This window comes from Mastomys coucha, unplaced genomic scaffold (assembly GCF_008632895.1).
Source record: "Mastomys coucha isolate ucsf_1 unplaced genomic scaffold, UCSF_Mcou_1 pScaffold6, whole genome shotgun sequence".
In the NCBI taxonomy this organism is placed as follows: domain Eukaryota; kingdom Metazoa; phylum Chordata; class Mammalia; order Rodentia; family Muridae; genus Mastomys; species Mastomys coucha.
The window spans coordinates 33,089,204-33,108,994 of NW_022196912.1; the positions used below are offsets into that span (position 1 = coordinate 33,089,204).

The 19,791-nt window shown below is 43.7% G+C and overlaps 1 protein-coding gene and 1 long non-coding RNA gene across 2 annotated transcripts in view; both read right to left on the minus strand.

Moving 5' to 3' along the window:
* The window catches only part of LOC116080275, a 20,115-nt gene extending 2,095 nt beyond the window's left edge, over nucleotides 1-18,020 (minus strand). The window contains exon 1 of the long non-coding RNA XR_004114377.1: nucleotides 17,908-18,020. This is a non-coding gene — a long non-coding RNA (uncharacterized LOC116080275). The remainder of the gene's footprint in view (nucleotides 1-17,907) is intronic.
* Msgn1 (mesogenin 1) lies at nucleotides 13,589-14,186 on the minus strand. The gene has a single exon (XM_031356623.1). It carries the CDS (start codon nucleotides 14,169-14,171, stop codon nucleotides 13,605-13,607), a length of 567 nt encoding a protein of 188 aa, XP_031212483.1. The 5' UTR covers nucleotides 14,172-14,186; the 3' UTR covers nucleotides 13,589-13,604.
* Nucleotides 18,021-19,791: the final 1,771 nt, after the last annotated feature.

Below are 19,791 nucleotides of genomic sequence, written 5' to 3' on the forward strand. Positions count from 1 at the left end.
GGGGCACTTTTGATCTTCAGTGTGCCTCTTGAGGTCTGAAGCATTTAGGATGGAGAGGCAGGGGATTGGGAGTGTTTCAAGCCTGAGGCCAACCTATGCAAGGCCCTATTTTTTTTTTTTCTTTTTAAGAGGAGTAGAATTAAGTAGGAGGTGAGACAGAATGTTTATGAAGGGATACATGTAAATTTATGTTTCCTGTCACTTCAAATCACAAGTGATTGGGGGTGCTGTCTACCCTGTCTTAAGCGATTCTAAGACTCACAAAGAAAGCTGTTGTTGCTCACAGCAGGCTGAGCTCAGAGCAAGGCCTAGATTGCATCATCACAGGACCACTCCCCCCCCACCCCACCCCACCCCGAATGAAAGTTAACCCGGATAAGCCCCAGCTGCAATTGCTCCAGGACACAGTGACACTGGAACTCACTGCCCCTGAAGAAACCCTCATTAAAGCTGCCTCAGGATGCCTCTGTGCTGACGGTTCTCCTCCGCTGCCTGGCCCGCTACCCCTGTGGGCGCTGTTTCTAATAAACTCCCAACTCTCAACTTTTTCTCTCTTAGTAAAAGAATTCACCACCCTACTGCCTCCCTCCAAGACCTCCAGAAGAAGTAGTGTATGGGGTCCAGGTGAGAGTGAGGTGGAAAGCGTGGGTTTATTTTCAGTTTTTCCTTATAATTTGAAACTTGTCTCTCTTTTCATGTATAATCCATTGAATTCAGCTTTAATGGTTTCGTGATCTCTACACTGGAGAAAGGGTAACAGCTTCTTTTTGCCATCGAGCCTGGGTCTCTCTGCCTCTGTCGTGAGTCTTACAGTGACCCATCTCCAACATCTTGGCATTTCCCTACACATCCCATTGGGTAAGACATCACAAGCTATCCACCAACCTCTGCTAAGTATGCTGACCAAACTTTGAGGGGGGGGAGGAGAATTAAACTAAGATCATTTGTGAGCGCCTCCTACTTGAATGCAAGAAAATTTCATTTACTCTATCAGTCCTCAAGCAAGGACCCTGATGTTCATACCCTGCCAGGGAGAAGTCAAGCTTTGTTTCTGTTTTGAAGAAATCAACCTGGACTTTTTAAAGTATGTGTTTTCCCTTAAACATGCTACTCGTTGTTTTCTTGGTTTCTCTATGAGGGCCTTGAAGCGATCCTTGAACTCTGAAACACATTTCCCCCCTCTGACAGGCAGGATGCAACCCAGCCTTCCCTCCCTCCAACATGCCATCTGAGCCCAGAAATGCTAAGAACTCTAGGGTCATGCTCGTTGCGCCCTACGCATCATTTCACGGTCTGCTCCTTGTTTTCTATAGTTCTGGACCAGGAATGAATAATGCAATCTGGTCCTTCAAAAAAAAAAAAAAAAAAAAAAAGTCAACTGCTGAGAAGGTTCGTTGAGCTTTGCCTCCCATTAAGAACACCCTGGCAACTCATTCATTCTCTGCGGCTGGGCTCTGCAGTTCTGGTGCTTTTCGGGAGGGGGCGCTCGAGCCGCGCGAGCCAAGCAGTGAACAGAGGCTTTCAGAAGTAGGGTTAAGGAAGGCTTTTGCCTTCAGGAGCCCTGCAGCTGAAGAAAGCATTTGGGCAGGGCGGCAGGGCGTCGGGGCGGAGGTGGGGGGCATACAGAGCAAACACCTCGCGTTCTCACTAGCAAGAGGTCCAACCAACCTGGAGCTGAGAAGTGGGAGCCTCGGTTATTCCTTCCCTCTTTTTAAAACACGAAACAAACAAAAACAAAGCGCCCCCCTTAATTCCCTGGCATCTTTTGTTCCTTTTAAGTAGAGTCTCCCAGTCCCTCTGCCCCGCAACCCCAAGGACGCTCTTTGGCTTCCACAGCCTCTTTAACTGGGATAAAGGCTGAGCGTGGGGACCTCACTTGTGACACAGAAAGGTGAGCGACGTAGGATACACTCCAAGGGCCTCTTTTGTGAAAGTGGAGCCTCTGGAAGTCTTGGGGCATTTTATTGAATCAAGTAAATGGCTATGGCATCTATATTTAAATCTTTGGAAAGGGTCACCAATGGAGATAAGGAAGGGGTGGGCACGCCTTATGAGAGCTGGACACAGACTCGCGTCCCTCTCCTGCTGCAGAGCTCACAGCAGGAAGTACCTCCTACAGGGCACCAGACCGGGCTTCTGCTTGGAGGCCTTTATCTAAGTTAGGCGTAATCTTTCTGATAAAGAAGCTGTGTAAGCAGTTTTTGTTTTCTTTTTTAAAGTGAGAATATGTGTTTTACTCCCTTCCCCTACCCCACGGGGTTTCCGCTGTGTGGCCCTGGCTGTTCTCGAACTCCCTCTGTAGACCAGGCTAGCCTCAAACTCAGATCTTTCTGGTTCTGCCTCCCCTAGTGCTGGGATTAGAGTGTGCCACCACTGCCCAGGGTGTTTTGCTTAAATAATAATAATAATAATAATAATAATAATAATAATAATAATAATAATAATAATAATTATTATTATTATTATTATTATTATTATTAATTTTGTATATATTTTATGCTTTGAAAACTTCATAAATTTATGAATGAATACTGTATTTTGATCATATCCCTTTAGCACTCCTTTCCTCCAACTCCTCCTAGCTCCTCTGGTCCATCTCCCTCCTTATTTCATCACATACAAACACATACACACACACACACACACACACACACACACACAGGCAAGCACACACAAGCACATGCACACAAGCATGCATGCACATGGCTACCCACTGGAGAATGTGCCACCTATGGCCACATCCCCAAAGGAAAGTATGGCTGTTAAGCCCTAGAGTGAGCATGGCAGAGCACACAATACTACTGCATCTTTTGTACTGGCTTCCCCAAAGCACTCAAAACTGGGTGCACTCTTCAGGCTGATCATTTCTCAGGCTCTCTCATTCACTTTATTCTCTGGTACTAGCATCGGAGTAGGAAAAATGAAAACCAAAAACCCAAAACTCCAGGTCAGGAGAACAGACTCTCTGGCCTGAAGGAGATGTCACATTCCAGTGGAGCTGGTTCAATCAATACCTAAGGGACACCCCAGGAAGGGGGCTCACTTTAAGCCGTGACAAAGAGATGGGCCAGATAATTCATTCTTTAACCAGATAGTGTACTCTTCCTGCCTAGAATCCCTTCCCCTAGTGCAGACGATAACTGGCTGTAATCAACAAAAGGGTCCTAAGTCTTTTTCTTTTAAGCACAGCTTTTCCGGTTCTTCTATGTCTTTTCTAAACACACACACACACACACACACACACACGGTTTGCGCTTCCTGTGGCTGCTTGTTAAAATGGTGTGGATTGACCCTTCTCTCTTCCACTCTCCTCGTCTGTGTAGCAGCTAACCTTTCAGCTCACCCACCGTGGCTCACCCACCGTGGGGTTTTCTTTAAATCCTAATAAAATTGTCCTTGTGCTCCCACGAGTATAATTCTTAAGTTATTTTATTAATGAGACTAAAGAGCTCAGTTTCCCCTGGTATCACAAAAAAATTCTCTGTGTGGCTGCAACCCCCTCTTAAGACCTAGCTCTCTCATTTTGTCACCCAGAACCATGACTGTCTTTGTGGTCCCACAGCCATCCCTCTAGTGCAAGCTTCTGCCTGACTCACTCTCAGAGGGATGCTCTTCAGTTACAGAATAGAATTCCTTGACACTACAATATCAATGCCCTGAGTCTGGGGACTCTATCTGTCCTAAGGATTTCAGGGTATCAGCTTATGAATTTGTGTTCAGTTAATAAACGTGTCATCTTCACTAAGTCTCAAAAATGAGTGTGATTCCCTGAGCTTGAATCTCAGCTGCACCTTCTGCCCCGGTTCTTATCTGCCACAGCAGGCCTCCTGCAGACTCCAGAAGCTGCTCCTTTGTCCTTAATATCTCACCTGATTGCTCCTCTCTCTACCCACCCCCAACCTCTCACCCCCTCCCCCGGCAGAGTGGCACCTACCTCTCTAGATTCAAGGACTGTTCATTCAGGAAGCAGGTAACCCATGAAACAAAACTGCCTCCTTCTGTCTTAGTCTGCTCCAGCTGCTGTAAAATTACCAGACTGAGAAATTTGTAAACGGCATAAGTTGTTGCTCAGAGTTCTAGAGGTCCAGGCATCCAAGATTCTGTCACAGCGGGGCAAGTCCTTGGTGAAGGACCATCTCTGCCTCGAAGATGGCATTTTGAAAACTATCTCCACTAGCTGGGCTTGGTAATGTTCACCGTTTGTTCCAGGACTTGGGAGGCAGAGGCAGAAAGATCCTCTGTGAGTTTGAGAGTGGCCTGGTCTTTATATGGAGTTCCAGGACAGCCAGGGCTGCAGAGAAAATTGTCTCAAAGAAAAACAAAACAAAAAAATACCCAGCCCCCTCCCCAGAAAAAAAAGAAAGGAAAGAAGTGTGGAAAAAAAAGATAACCACCTCCTTCAGAGTGAACAGTGTCTTCATACAGTGGAAGGGACAGGACAGGAGAAATGGCTGTTGTGTCCGTTCTGTGAGGTCCTTAACATAACCGTGAGAGTTGTACCTTCATAAGGTAACGACCTCTCACCATACACATATTACAGATGTATTTGGGGAGGCACATACATGCTAACCAGAACCCAGCCTTGATGCTCATTGGGTTTTAGATGCTTTTAAAAAAAAAATTGTAGCTCTGTTTTAGGCCTGCATTATTACTAGATGTCTCTAATTCCACACTCCATAGCGGGACTTAAACATTTTATTGTCGTTGTTGTTTTGTTTTTGAGACAGGGTTTCTCTGTGTAGCCCTGGCTGTCCTGGAACTCATTTGGATCTAGACTTCTTGAGAAGACTGCTGCACTTTGCCTCATAGTAACCCTCTGTATTTATAAGGACTGCGTTTATAAGGACTGAATGAGATCTCAAAGGTTAAAAAACAACATGCAACAAGACATTCATTTAAGTTTGCAAACATCTTGGTCACACTCACCCCTTTGTCGCTCAACAACCTTGTGTTGAGATAACTCTATGTGTAGCTGATAATCTGTGTTATGTGAACGACTTAAGGAAAGGAAGGAGATCTGATGCCACGGCACTGCTGCTGCTCATAGTAAATAGGACAGGATAAACTTTGCATGCATGTACCATGCCAACTGACAAAGATTCCAGCTTTGTGTGCACAGCTCCTCTCTTGAAGACATTCAGTGCTGGGCAGGTTATGAATATATCCCACAAAATGTATAGGTATAAACATAGGCCAGGCATTGTGGCACATGCCTTTGATGCCAGCACTTGGTATGCAGAAGCAGGTGGATCTCTGTGAGTTTGAGGACAGACAAAGCTACACAATGAGACCCTGTTTCAAAAACAACAAACAAATGTATAGGTAGAAGCCTAATCGTCAATGTAGTAGTATAAGAGATAAGTACTTTAGAAGAAGGCTAAGCCAAAAGGATTCTGCCTTAGTGTGCAGGGGGGGGGGGGGGGGGGTTAGTGCTGGCAGAAGAGACTTCATACAGCTTTTCTTCCTTTTTGCCCTCTTTCTTCTACAATGCGAAGGGGCAAAAAGGCCTTCAGCTGCTTCTTGAATGCTGGCACCTTGATCTTACCTTTCTTAGCATCTAGAATCGGAAGTAAACCGCTATTTATACATTACCCAGTCTCAGGTGTTTTATCATAGATGCAGAAATAACCCAGGCCCACCGGGGCGGTGGTGGCAGATGCCTTTAATCTCAGCACTTGGGAGGCAGAGGCAGGTGGATTTCTGAGTTCGAGGCTAGCCTGTTGAGTTCTAGGACAGCCAGGCCTACATAGAGAAACCCTGTCTCGAAAAACCAAAAAATAAATAAATAAATAAATAAATAAATAAATAAATAACCTAAGCCCTGGGTGCGGCAGTGAAGAGGAAGGACAAGTGTAAAGACTTCAAGAAATGAAAAACAGTACCTCCTGATTGTACCACGTGGACCACAATGCCAATGCTCATGACTCATGTGTTGCTGCATCCTATCCCAAGCGCTCTGATAGAGCATCAATCAGTAACTCCCTGAGTTAACCAGTGGGTGGGGCTTTGCTCAGACCAAGGGTTGACTGCCCCACAGTTTGACTTTGCTCAAGCCTCACCCAGTCTACTCTTGCTTGCTCATACTTTTTCTGTTCTCTACCCCTCCAATCTCACTCATTGCTTCCGCCAAACCAACCCAGGTGATTCCTCCCAAGTGATCCCTCCCTTTAAACATTTGAGACAGACTCCCCAGCTGAGAATGCCTTTGGTTCCATCAGACACCCAGACACAACCTCAAGAGCCTCTTGCTTTGTGAAGCCTTCCCTGTGTCCTGCAAAGAGCACACTGGCCCTGGAGTGTCTTGTCCTGTCTCTCTCTGGCAGTTGTAAGTATCTCTCTCTTCATGCCCTTTATCAAGCACAATGCTGGGCCCAGAGGCAGGGCTGAGGCTGGCATCTGATTCACTCTCCCTTTTTCTGTTTCCTGGTCCCCTAGCTCATGCTTGACATCCTGCAGTCTGTCAGCCAGTGACTGGATTCTGAGCCCTCCCTCCATACACAGGCCCTTTGGTACCTGCCGGTATCCTTAGAACTCCATCTGGCTCTCATGTTTGCTCTTTCTGCCAGGAAGTGATCTGGCATATAGCAAAAGTGGAGGTAGCTGTGTTTAGAGTATAAAACTTTGAATTATGAAAAGAATGAATCCTATTCAAGAGTTTAAAATCCCCCTTCAACTAATTCCTTACAAATTGTAGTGATTGTCTTATTTATGTGTGTCAATTAGATTAACAATTCAGGGTCAGTTGGTGGCGTACACTTTTAATATCAGCAAGGAGACAGAGACAGTTGGATATCTGAGTTCGAGGCCAGACTGGTCTATTAAAAAAAAAAAAAAAAAAAAACCAATAAATAAATAAATAAATATAAAAATTCAGAAAGGAAAAACACAAACACAAAATCCACTTCAAATTAATGCACATTCCGAGGGTGCTCTTGGGGTCAGTTTAGGCCACACTGAATGTCTCACTTAGGGTTTCTATTGCTTCAATGAAATACTCATGACCATGAAGCAAGTTGGGGAAGAAAGGATTCATTTAGCTTACATTTCTATATTGCTGTTCATCCTCAGAAGAAGTCAGGGCAGGAACTCAAAACAGGACAGAAACCTGAAGATAGGAGACTGATGAGGAGGCTGCTCTCCATGCAGCGTGCTTTCTTATAAAACCCACGATCACCAGCTCAGGGATGGCACCATCCAGAATGGCTTGGGCCGTCCTCCATCAATCACTAGTTAAGAAAGTGCCCAACAGCCAGAGCTTATGGAGACATTTTCTTAATTGTTCCTTCATTTCATTTAACTCTAGTTTAAGTTGACATAAAACTAGCCAGGACACATGCCTGTAACCCAGTACTGAGGGATGAGAAAACAGGACATGTAATTGGCCACCAGCCTAGCTCCAAATACAGTGAGAAAGCCTGCCTCAAAAGAATAAGGTGGAGAATGACCTCACAGAGACACAGATGTGTGTATCCATATACACACACACAGACACAGTCATACACAAAAAGTAATAGCAAAATAAAATATGCTGTAATAAGTTTGGGCTCCAACTCAAAAGTTTCACCAAGTGAAGACATCTCCTGGGAAGGATGAATGTCACGATCTTTCTATGCCGGGTTTATTCACTGCTGCATAGTTTGGCAGCATATATACTTAGGACTGATGAGTAAATGGGTCAAACAGACCTGGGTGGAGCTTGATCTGCGCCAGCTATGTGACTCCTGGCACGGTTGCTTGTGTTGTGGGTAACTGCTTCCTAATGCTAGCCATGGAAGTGAAAAGAAAGATCCAGCAAAGGATCTTGTGGTCAGTGAATCTGACACTTCAGATAGTGGATCTACACTGCTCTCTGGGGCTAGAACAGAAGAACCCATTCAGTACTTTCAAAACACTCCTCTTGTGCAAAGGTCCCAATCCCTCCCCCTGTCAGATCTGTCTAATCAGCTTGATGAAAAGAAACAGAAATCAGGAAGTTCCTGCGAAGACAGGAATTAACAGGAAGGAAGGTTAGCAGCCTCCATACCATGGTGTTAGAGGCACAGATCAGAGTCACAGAGCATCTGCTGCAGTGCCGAGGTTCTCGTGTTCCAAGGCAATGAATTAGACCAGGGACACATGGTTACAAATAGGAATAGAGACCGCTTATTAAGAACCCGAAAACACCCCTGAGAATGGGGGTGGGCTTGTGAGGTGAGGGGAAGCCCTGAGTCATAATGTCTTAGGAAGGTCATTTAAATAGCATAGCACCTTCCAAAATCCGGAGCGGGAAGGGCTTCCAGTCTCTTTCTCCTGCCACACCAGGAGGCAAATAATTGTCCACAAACTTCTGCCCTAGCCATCTCACGAAATCTTTGTGCTTTCTTCTTCCTTGGAGTTCAAGGTTTTGTCTGGGACCAAGCTATCAAGATCAAGTCCTTCCTGATAGGGACACGGGTGCTGTTTAGTGTCTGCACTTCATTGGCATGGACAGGCATCTTCTCAGGTTTCTAGCAGAGGTATTGGGGCAGGGCAGGGACGGGAGGGGAGGCTAGCCAGACTCTGCTTACTTTCAAGCCATCATGAGCTGAGCCCAAAGGGGTCAAGACCCAAACCTAGCAGAGATCCACATCCCCACCTCCAGAAACTTTAGAGTTTGTATGCCAAGCCCTTGCAGTAGAATGGCAGGGGCACAGGCAACATTTACAGGTGTCCCCTTTTGCTATCTTGTTGGTTGGGGATGTTGATGCAGTACCCGGGATGGAACCCAACAAACGTTCTATCACTAAGTTACATCTTTAGCCCTGATTATTTTTTTCTTTAACATATTTTAGCAAAATAGTAATTCTGCCAACGTGTCAGTTCGCAAGCTCCCCCCACCCATCCCATTCCACCCTACCCTCCCACACACTCACACCCAGCTTTGGTTTCTCTCCTGTTCAGCTCCAGCTGCAGAAGCTCAAACAGAGCAGAAGACCTCAGGCTCTTGCAAATTATGGAACACTTTACTGAACACAAGTGAACAGACGGCAGATTTCATTTTTCGATTAATACTCTAAGCACCAGTGGAGGAAATTCTGCGGAAACATTAAAAGAGAGGGGTGGAAGTTCAAAGAGAAATAATTCAGACCATGAGATGAAATGCTTCATGTGGTGTGAAAGAGATGAGGGCCCCAGAGGAAGGAAAGCAAAGGAATGGAGGTGAGTCTTTGCTGAGAATGCTCTCTGAGCCAAGCCAAGCTCACACAGCTGGGAAGGAAGACAGCAAGACAACAGAGCTCTGAGATCTAGAGAGCAGAGTCGGCAGCTAGGCATGAAGTGTGCTGCTTGTTAACCATGGTGCTCTGCATCACTTAGCTATCCTAAACCTCAGATTGCATGCTATCTAAGTAGGAAACTCAGCGTCTGCCTCCAGGCCTGTTATGGGGAATCATATGAAGGAGTCAGCACGGAAATACGGCCCATAGCCAGACACGTGGATAATGTTTCCACAGTCCCTCCGTCCTTTCTTTCTCCAAGCACCAAAAATAGCTCACTCCTGCAGCTTCGCCTGAGCCAAGCGCTTTCAGCCGCTCCCCAGAGGGATCGGGGACCTGCTCCAGTTCTGCTTCCTACAAGGGATCCAGCTTCTCAGGGAAGGCCTGGTGCAGGATCAAATGTCCCCGACCTTTACCTTTCCAGAATGGCATTGTGCTGCAAGTCGGCAGTCTGAGGAGAGCAACAACCCAGCTCCAGGCCACAGGTGACCTTCCAGAAAGCCCAACCTCTCTCTCCTGGCTTTTCAGAGGCCTCTTCTCTTAGAAGTTCTTAAGCTCAGGCCCAATTAGCAGGTGACAGTGAGGCCTTGAATGTCTCTCTCTCTTTCTCTCCCTCTGTGGGGGTAATTATACATGTGTGAGTGACGTTTACACATAGATGTGTGTTTGGGCACATGTGTATGAATATGAGAGGCCAATGTTGAGTATCTTCCTCATCTGCTTCTATATCTTACTCTTTGTTTGTATTTGTTTGTTTTTTGTTTTGTTTGTTATTTTTATTTTTATTATATTATTATTTTTTTATTTTTATTTTTATTTTTTTAGACAGGGTTTATCTTGTAGCCCTGGCTGTTCTGCAACTCTGTAGACCAGGCTGGCCTTGAACTCACAGAGATCCACCAACCTCTGCCTACAAAATGCAGGGATTAAAGGTGCATGACACCACACCCAGATCTATATCTTCTTTTCTTTTTTTTTTTTTGGCGGGGGAGGGAGGGCGGGTTGAGACAGGGTTTCTCTGTGTAGCCTTGGCAGTCCTGGAACTCACTCTGTAGACCAGGCTGGCCTCGAACTCAGAAATTCGCCTGCCTCTGCCTCCCAAATGCTGGGGTTAAAGGCATGCACCACCACCACCTGGCTCTATATCTTTTTAAGATAAAGTCTCTCACAAAACCTGGAGCTTACCTGTCCAGCCTGGCTGCCTAGCTGGTAAACTTCGGGATCTTTCTGTCTTCACCTTTCTGCACCGGAATTACAGACTTGAACCACCACACTAGCTTTTCATTTGTTTGTGTCTATAGTTTTATGTGGATGCTTGGGATCCAAACTTGGGTCTTCAAGTTTGCATGGCAAGCGCTTCACCAATAGGCCATCCCACCACCACTTTTGCCCTTGGGGGAATTTTTGAAAGTAAAAATAGGATCTTATAATTCATTTACACTACCTGGGCCCTTGGACAACCAAAATTTCCCAGTTTATTGGGTCATTCTTAATACTGAACTTGCAAAGTCAAAAGCAGAGGTCACTTGGTTCTCACTTGTTTAAATCAGCAAGGAAAATAGTATTTGATCTCTAAGTTGGTCCTGAGACCAGCTGGTTCTCTGCAAGCCCCTATTCCCCTCCTCTCTATTCTCTTGCCTAAAGCACAGCATGCATACAAGCCCATGCATACAAGCCCACACACAAACACATGTGTACGTAAACTACCCCACATAAACACGTTCAGAGGGAACAGTCCCTTAAGGAAAAAAAGGTTGATATAGACCAATCTTGTATAGTTTCTTTGCCAAAAATAAAAAAATGTAATATCTAAGAAGCTATTGAATATTCATATAAATAGGGTGGCATTTTAATCACCAGGCCCAGGCACCCTACTAGCCCTTGAAAACAAGGCAGACACATTTTCAGTTATGAAAATACTATTCCGCAAGTGAGGTTAAGTTCTTCCTAGATTCAACTTGTAGAAAAATTTCAGTTGTGTTAAAGATCCAATTAATTTAAAGTGCAACAATAAAAAAAATGTTTTAAAAAGAAATTTGAACCTTTAGAACTAGGAAAAATTAAGCAAAGGGAAAAAAATCGTATAAGCCATAAAGTTAAAACAACAAAAAGATTCAATCATATAAGAATGAAAATTATTTAATCATATAAGAATGAAATAAAATGAAAATGAGCAAGATATGACATGATCAAAATTATAAATGTAAGATAACACAAAAACAAATGTTAAAAAAAATACCAACAAATTGTAAGGAAATATCTTCCCATGAATGTACTTTCCTAAATTAGCAAGAAGATAATCCAACTGAAAAAAATGCAAAGAACATAAACTGACACATTACAGAAGAACCAAAATGAGTAATAGTCTTGTAAGATCAAATAAAGATACTCCATCACAACTAATAACTGGATAAATTAAGCTTACCAAAATGACGATGTCACTGGATTTGCCCATTATCGGTTTTTGAGGTGGTTTCTACCAGAGATTATGTAGAACGACTAGCTTATCATATGATATTTGTGGAAACATAAATAAACTACAAACTTTTATGAAAGTGATGAAATAATGTTTATTAAAATGTAAAATATGTTCACATTCTGACCTAGGAATGCTCTCCCTAAGGACTTCTAAGGCTAATTTAAAAATTACCAGTGGTCAAAGCTTTTGTCTCTGTTTTTCCAGGCATGGTTTGTGGTGAAGTAATGCATAGCAACTTAAACTCCATTGAGAAGGTGCTTCGGTTTAAGAAATTATCAGAACCTGTGCTGGGGAGTATTGTTTGACTGGGGAAATCATGCTTCAATTTTCTCATCTGTAAGATCAAAATAATAGTGGTACTTATATCACATACATATTTATGCAAATTTACATCTCCAGGTAAGAATCAGAATATACAGAATTAAAGTTAATCCTCAAAGAATACATGTGCACATATTTATTTGTGTATATTTCTATCATCTAAGAAAGAAGTGGAATGAAGTTAAACATGAGATTGTGAACACAGTTACTACTTTTATAATTTATGTAATTAAAAAGATGAAAAAGACAAAAGGCAGGAGGAGGTGGGGGGGTGGACAGAAACCACGAACAGACTAGTGGGAGATGGTGGGGGTTGGGGGGTGGACAAAAACCACGAACAAACTAGTGAATCACTGGAGACAAAGACTGATGGCTAATAATCACAGAAGGAAAAGGAGGTCTCAGAAAGGAACCTACTTAAATTGAAGCCCCTTTAATATGATGCCCTATGTGTTCAGATTAACCAAACTGTGGCTGCTGCAGGTACCCAGCAGGACAGATACTTGGAAGACAATATGTGATTGCAAATAGAGACATGTGAGGCACTGGGAGGAGGAATGGGTAAAAGGAGGTTATGGGATGGAGGGAGTGGGCAGGGCAGCTAGGTGTTTTGGATAATGTAAATTCTGTTAGAGAGGTCAGGGAAAGCCTTGAGTTCTAATCCTGGCCACTTATCTGTGGAGTTCAAATTGTCTTTGTTTTAGGCCAATCTCTCCATTTAAGAAATGAATATGTGAAGTAATGAGATCACATTCACACCAGGCCTGGGACTAAGAGCTCGTGCTCTCTAAGATTGGCTTCTGGCCACCCTGTGGTGCTGAGAGCCTTCCCCCCTTCTTCCCTTCTCCTATTCCCCAGGACACAGTAGTCTATGCCCACATTCTCCCTTACCGAGAAAACTCAGTCATAGGATTTTCAGTGTCTTAAATCAGCAAGTCTGCCTGCTTGTTACCTCCTGTTTATTGTGATACAAGTTCCCTCTGCTCTGAAGTGATTTTACTCCCAGCAAGTATTCAACTTCACACACACACACACACACACACACACACACACACACAGAGAGAGAGAGAGAGAGAGAGAGAACTGAGAAAGCATTAGCTCCTTACTTGACACAATCTTTCTAAATAAGAATCCAAATGTCACATTGGATCCTCTACAAAATACAAGTTTAAATCCAACAGAAAGAAAACTCCCAACACCAAAATGGTAGGAGAACATAACTGTAGGTGTTTAACATTATCAAAAAGAGTGTATTTAAAATATATTGACTCTTTTTAAAAATACCTTTAAAAGACACAGGGCAAAATAATCTGTCTCTTTGCAAAAGCTGAGTCACTGGAGACACCATGAGACAGACTCTCTGGAAATGTCCTGCTTGCCTGGCAGGTGAGTGTCCTGGCAGCTCCAACAGGTCAGATGAAGTCCAGCTAAAGATGGGAAATGGACCACATTAAGTGTCCACAGATAACTCTGTGCTATTGTCCTTTAAGGCAACAGGTTCAGGGGCTTCAGAACTCCTCCTGTGCCTATCCATAGGTCTGGTACCGGTGGGATTCTCCAAGGGGCACAACTCACACGCTCTGTGGCCTGGGCTCTCTCCCGCCGCTGTTGAGGAGGTCTGTGAGTTCCCCGATGTACTTGATGGTGTACTTGAGGGTCTGGATCTTGGTGAGTGGCTGGCCTCTCTGGCTGTAGACAGGGGGCAGGTAATTCCGGAGCGTGTGGAGGGCATCTGCTAAGGTCCGCATCCTGAGTTTCTCTCTCTCGCTGGCCTTTCGTCTCCGCTGGACAGACATCTTGACTTTGCTGCCTTTCTGGCCTTTGAGACCACCAGCAGCGTGTAGATAGGCGGGTTGGAAAGCCAACATGCTATAATCCAGCTCTACTAAGCCTCCAGCCTCGTGACTGCTGTAGCCATCGCTGCCTCCTGTGCTGGCCCCACTGTGCCCACAGGGCAATGCAACCTCAGAGTAGGACTCCAGAGAAGGAACTGGGGAGAGGCTTTGAGTGGGGGATGCCTGGATCAGCTCCACAGGCCTGGCTCTGCTTTTCCAATCCCAGGAGGCCAGCAGGCCCGTGGTGTCAGAAGGGTCCAAGCCATCCTCCAGGCCGAGGAAGGTCTCACCCAGGTTGTCCATACCCCCGAGGCAGCAGTGCAAAGACTCCTTGGCAAAAGTGGAAGAAAGTTCTGTTGCCCTGCCCAGAGACCAGCTTTCTTTTATGATGGTGGGGGATCGGGACAAAGTGGGAAAAGGGGCCCCTGGTGGAGGGAGTTCAAAGGAAGAAGCAAGGACCAAGATGGAAAATGAACTCCTCGGGTGTCACTTTCTCCTCGTTGATAATTAGCATCTTCCAGCTAAAATGTCTTTAAACAGAACAGCCTCCAAGAGAAGAAAAAAGGAATTATCTTGTTGTAACTAAACCAATTAAGGCTGCATAACCAGGCTTAGCATTGTCCTGTGGAACTCATTAATGGGGGAGCCAAAGAAAACAAACCTGAGCATCTGCAGCGAGGAGGGACTCCTGGGGACCTTTGGGCCATGAGGATCCCCCACCCACACATCGCAGAGTAGATGGAGTGATGTTGGAGAAGGACCGTGGGGTGGAAATGAAGTGAGTCCCCTGATCTTTTTCTCCTGTGTCAAATGAAGGCAATAATGGCTCCTGTTTCCTGGGATGGACATAGGTTAGTACACAGAAGGCACTATATTGGATGCCCAATTCTTTCTAGCCCTCCACTGTGGTTAACTGCCCCAGGTTTTGAAGAATTTCTACCCATTGAAAGACAAGCCAGCCGATTCGGTAAGGTGAGAGCCCTAATGTGCAGAAATATCTCCTGCTTTAAAAGAGCTGGAGCCCCTGTAGCAAACAGGCGCCAGAAGACAGAACACGCCTTAAAGCCAGGAGCTTGCATGTGTACCTGGCTGGCATTTAGCCTTATGAATGTCTTTTTTTTTAAAACCAGTCACACCTCCTCGCTTTTTTTTTTTTTTTTTTGAAATGTATAGAGGAAGTGTGAAATTAAGCAAGAGAGTGGTTTTCCCTCAGCACCGGCTCCAAATGCCACTGAATGTGTTAAATTGGATGGCCTTGCTAGTTAGCTTCATTTCCTATATGCTCTCAGAGACCCTGCACTTTGGAAAAGGAGTTCCAGGTTCCCCCATTTGTCCCTGGAACAGAACTTAGTCTGCATGCAGCTCATTGTTCAAAGGAAGATTAGCATCAGAGTCGCCTTTTCCCTTCACACAGACTTGTCCTTTAACGTGCTTATTTCAGCCCTTTCACAATTGTTAGAAAGAAATGTCAAGGACCTAATTAGAACAGTTGTGGTATTTTCCTAATTAGCAAGGCTCAGGAAATAAACATTTGAAGTATGTAATCTGGAGAAAAATGCTCTTAGCTTTACTGTTCGCTGAAGGACCCTGAACCAGGTTCTGGGCAAGAGCTTAATGAAATATAGTAAAATGAATTAAATAATTTCTTTTCCTCCTTCTCCTTCTTTTTTTCCTCCTCCTCCTCTTCCTTCTTCTTCTTTTGCTTCTTCTTCTTCCTCTTTCTCTTCCTCCTCCTCCTCCTCCTCTTCTTCTTCTTCTTCTCCTACTTCTTCTTCTTCTTCTCCTTCTTCTTCTTCTTCTCCTTCTTCCTCTCTCTCTTTCTCTCTCTCTCTCCACACACACACACAGAAACCCAGAGTACAGTGGAATTTTTCCAAGAACTTTTCAAATATTACAACTAACCTTCAGATTTGAAAATTCCAACTGTGTACACATGAGAAACCTGAGGTTTCCAGAGTTTACGAGCCTCAGTTAGAACCCTTAACAGGAAGTGGCACACTCAGTAGAAAGTGGCAAAACTCCAACACGATCACTTTAAAAAGAAAAATGTTTCCCTATGTCACTCTGTTGTGAGAGAGGAAGGTGACATGAATGTGACTTTAGGATATAAGGTAGCTCAGGTGGCCAGATCAGCACTGAACTTTCCATCTTCTCTACATCCAGTTTAGCTTACTTCTGCTCTAAAAAATTTCACACACACCCTCCCTTTCCACAGGTCCTTTTGTAAATCACTAATTTTTTGAGGGGCTTCTTCTCTTCTTCCTCCCCTTGCCCCTCCTCCTCCTCTTCCTCTTCTTTTTACAAATTTCATTTTTTTTTCTTTTCTTTTGTTTGGTTTTTTGAGACAAAGTCTCTCTGTGTAGCTCTGGATGTCCTGGAACTCTCTCTGTACACCAAACTGGCCTCTGCTTCCCAGTGCTGAGATGAAAGGCATGTGACTCTATGCCCAATCCAAATTTCATTTTTTTTTTTTGATTTTTTTGTTTGTTTGTTTTTTTGTTTTTCAAGACAGGGTTTCTCTGTGTAGCCCTGGCTGTCCTAGAACTCACTCTGTAGACTAGTTGGCTTTGAACTCAGAAATCCACCTGTCTCTGCCTCCCAAATGCTGGGATTAAAGGTGTATGCCACCACTGCCTGGCTGAAGTCCTTTTCAACTACACATTAAACTTAAAAGATAGCCTAAGATTCATGAGACCCTGTCTCAAACAAAATAAACAAAGTCTTTGGTGCACTGTAGAGCCTTCTGTCACTGTTGTCACTTGCCCCTGTCTTGCCATCAGTCCAGGCATCAGAGTAGCTTAATGTGTTGACTGTACAGCTTCTGACCTGGGTTTTGACCCCTGAAGCATGTTATTAGAATAAGGAAATGGCCTGGCTTCCATCTTCTTAATGTGTACTTCCCCTTTCCAATAAGAAGTCATGCTGGTCCAAATTTGTACTGAGCTGGCCTGTCTTCATGGCTCATTCTTTGCTCAACTTGAAGAAAACAATAGGCAAAACACAACGTGGTATCCATAGAACTAGAGGGCCTGCCTTTGGGTACACAATGCTGGCTCCTTCCCCAACCCCCCCAACCCCCCGTTTCCATCATGTGTTCTAAAGCAGAAAACTCATCGTCGAGATGGGACTCAATAGACCTCAATAGACTCAATAGATGGGAGAACGTGCTATAGAGGAAGGGTGGCCAGGGTTCACCTCTTTTATTTAGAGTAAATGTCCTACACTCTCATGGTGTATGTGTTGTGATTTAGAAAGTGGAATTAAGATTCATCCTAACGGCTCTCTCTCTCTCTCTCCACTACTGCTCCCTCTCTCCCTCTCAATTAAACCTCTTACACGTGAAAAAAAAAAAGATTCATCCTAACTTCTACATGAAGAGCTTCTGTCAAACTCCTTCCTGGATCTAAAACATTATGAAGCGTGCTTGTCATTTGAGTGTGAATATGCTTAATTCAAAGAACACCACACAAGCAGGAAGGCCTAGAGAGCACTGGGTCTGTGGTTCCACTCCAGCAAGGCCAGCTGTATTTGGTGCTATACCAAAAGGCGGTGGCAGAGATGGGAACAGAAGATGACCCCACTTTGCCTGGCTTCAAGACCCATCTTTTTCTTCTCTTGGAACTGATGTGGATTACCCACTATGTTTTCATACCAAGTACGCTGCTTCTTTCCCACAGTGTGAGTTACTGGGATAAAGTTTTGGTGTTTAATTTAATGTCCATTACTCACCTAGCATTTGTAAGTGACTGTGACCATGAGCATCACAGAGTGTCTTAATATTTCCAAAGTTAATAAAAAAATAATAGTCTCACTATGGAAATTATCCATTTCAGCTGTAATGACATTTCCATACTACACTACACCAGGAAAATCCTCATGGAAGATGGTTCAGATGCAAAATCTGTCCCATGAGAGGCAGTACAAAGTGCAGCTTACATGAACAGTTCATATTGTACAATGCCTCCACCTTACAATCTGTCACAATGCGACATAATCATTGCCAATAACTGCAAGGTAAAAGGCTTGGTTTGAAGCTCACCTTCTCCAAGAAGTTGTTCCTGCCTGCACAGACCTCAGATTTCTGCTGTTCTCCAATGAGCAACACTTGAATCAGTCCCATTTCTCTGTCTGGCATTCTGGTAATGTATTCCTATAGATCTGGGTTTCTATTCAGCTCGTGTTGGACATAAAGGACAGAAATTAAGTTAAACTGCTTTTATCTTCATCAGACATATGGATTAAATGAATAATCATCTTCTCAGCTCCTTGCAGCATGCTGTCTAACAAGATAACCATCCACATATCCAATGAATATGATCGTGGAGAATTAATCATGTCTATGTACAATATTATCAACACCAATCTTGTTCTGTAAAGAAGGGATTCAGGTGCAGAGTTACTCAGTACTTTGCCCAATATAGCACACTTGAGGGCTGACATTCCCAGAATTAGAGCCAGCTCGAGTCTGGCTAGGAACCACTGGTTTTGCTGTTTCCTGGGAGAAGCTGGAGGCCAGATGGACAACTCCTGTAGAGCTGTTGACACTGGCATCCAAGCTTGAAATTGAACTTGGAAAATATGAAAAGACTAGCCAGTGTTTACACACAGGCATAGAAGGAACACCTGGAATTAACCAACGCCTGGACACTGTAAGAACTGAACAGATCTGTAGCAGCTCCCCTCCTTGCCCACAGTTTTATTTCTGAGGAAGTAGTCACCCATCATTAACTATGATCCAAAACTACTCAAAGGAAAATTCCAGAAATAGACATATCTCAGGTTTCAAATACTTACCATTTTCAGTAGTAACTATGACACCATATCACTGTACTTCACGTAGAAAGTGTGACATCCTTTCACATCATCTCGTTATACAGGCACTGAGTCACCTCACACTATCACAAGAAGAGGTGGAAATATAGTACAAGGTGATAGTCTCAAAGAGAGAAAACACATTCACACTGGATTACAGTATAATATGTTACTTGTTACAGTATATTGTTATAATTTATTTTTTCAGTTATTGTTCTTTGTCTCTTACTGCATCTAATTTATAATAAAACCTTAACATAAATATATACTGGGGGGAGTTGGCTGGAGAGATGGCTCAGTGGTTAAGAGTACTGGCTGCTCTTCCAGAGGTCCTGAGTTCAATTCCTAGCAACCACATGGCAGTTTACAACCATCTATAATGAGCCTCTTCTGGCACACAGGTGTACATGCAGATAGAACATGCATACATAAAGTAAATAAAAATAAATCTTTTTAAAACAACATATATAGATAGATATTTATAGAGCTTGTACATAGAGAATTTGGCACTATATTCAGGGTCTTGGGCATCCACTGGGATATTAAAACACATCTCTGAAGAATATGGGAAGATGGTTCTATTCGGTTTATACTGTTCATATTCCTAAATTATGTGTGGATAAGTCAGGCACCCACATAATTACTTTCTGCCTCTAATAATGACCATGCCTAACTCTAACAGTCTGAAACAAGTGCTGTATATATGTGAGCCATATTGTTCCTTGGCCATCCTTACACTAATCCTGGGCATGAGAATAATAATAACACAAATAATTTCTCAACTGCTAAATTCTTTATTGGTTTTACTTCATTTAAAAAACAGAAATATGACTCATGTTCCTATTTCAAAAAAGAAAAGAAAAAGAAACTGAAGCATAGAAAAGTTGTTTGTTCTGGTTGATGAATTTGAAGGATGGTTTAGGTTCCAGGGGCTCCAGATTCCAACCAGCCATATTGTTCCAAGAAAGGTAAGAGACGGGAGAGGGTTGTGTGAGGCTCCTAGCTGTGTGTCCTAAGCTATAGTTCTATTGCAGCGAGCATTTGTCTGCCTGCAATCCTGCTGGTTTGTTCTAGCTTGGGGGGCAGGGCTTACATGCATAATTAGCATAAT

What these genes read in the sequence shown, in the direction of transcription:
- Msgn1 (XM_031356623.1), bottom strand. Translation starts at nt 14,171, where the DNA reads ATGGACAACCTGGGTGAGACCTTCCTCGGCCTGGAGGATGGCTTGGAC.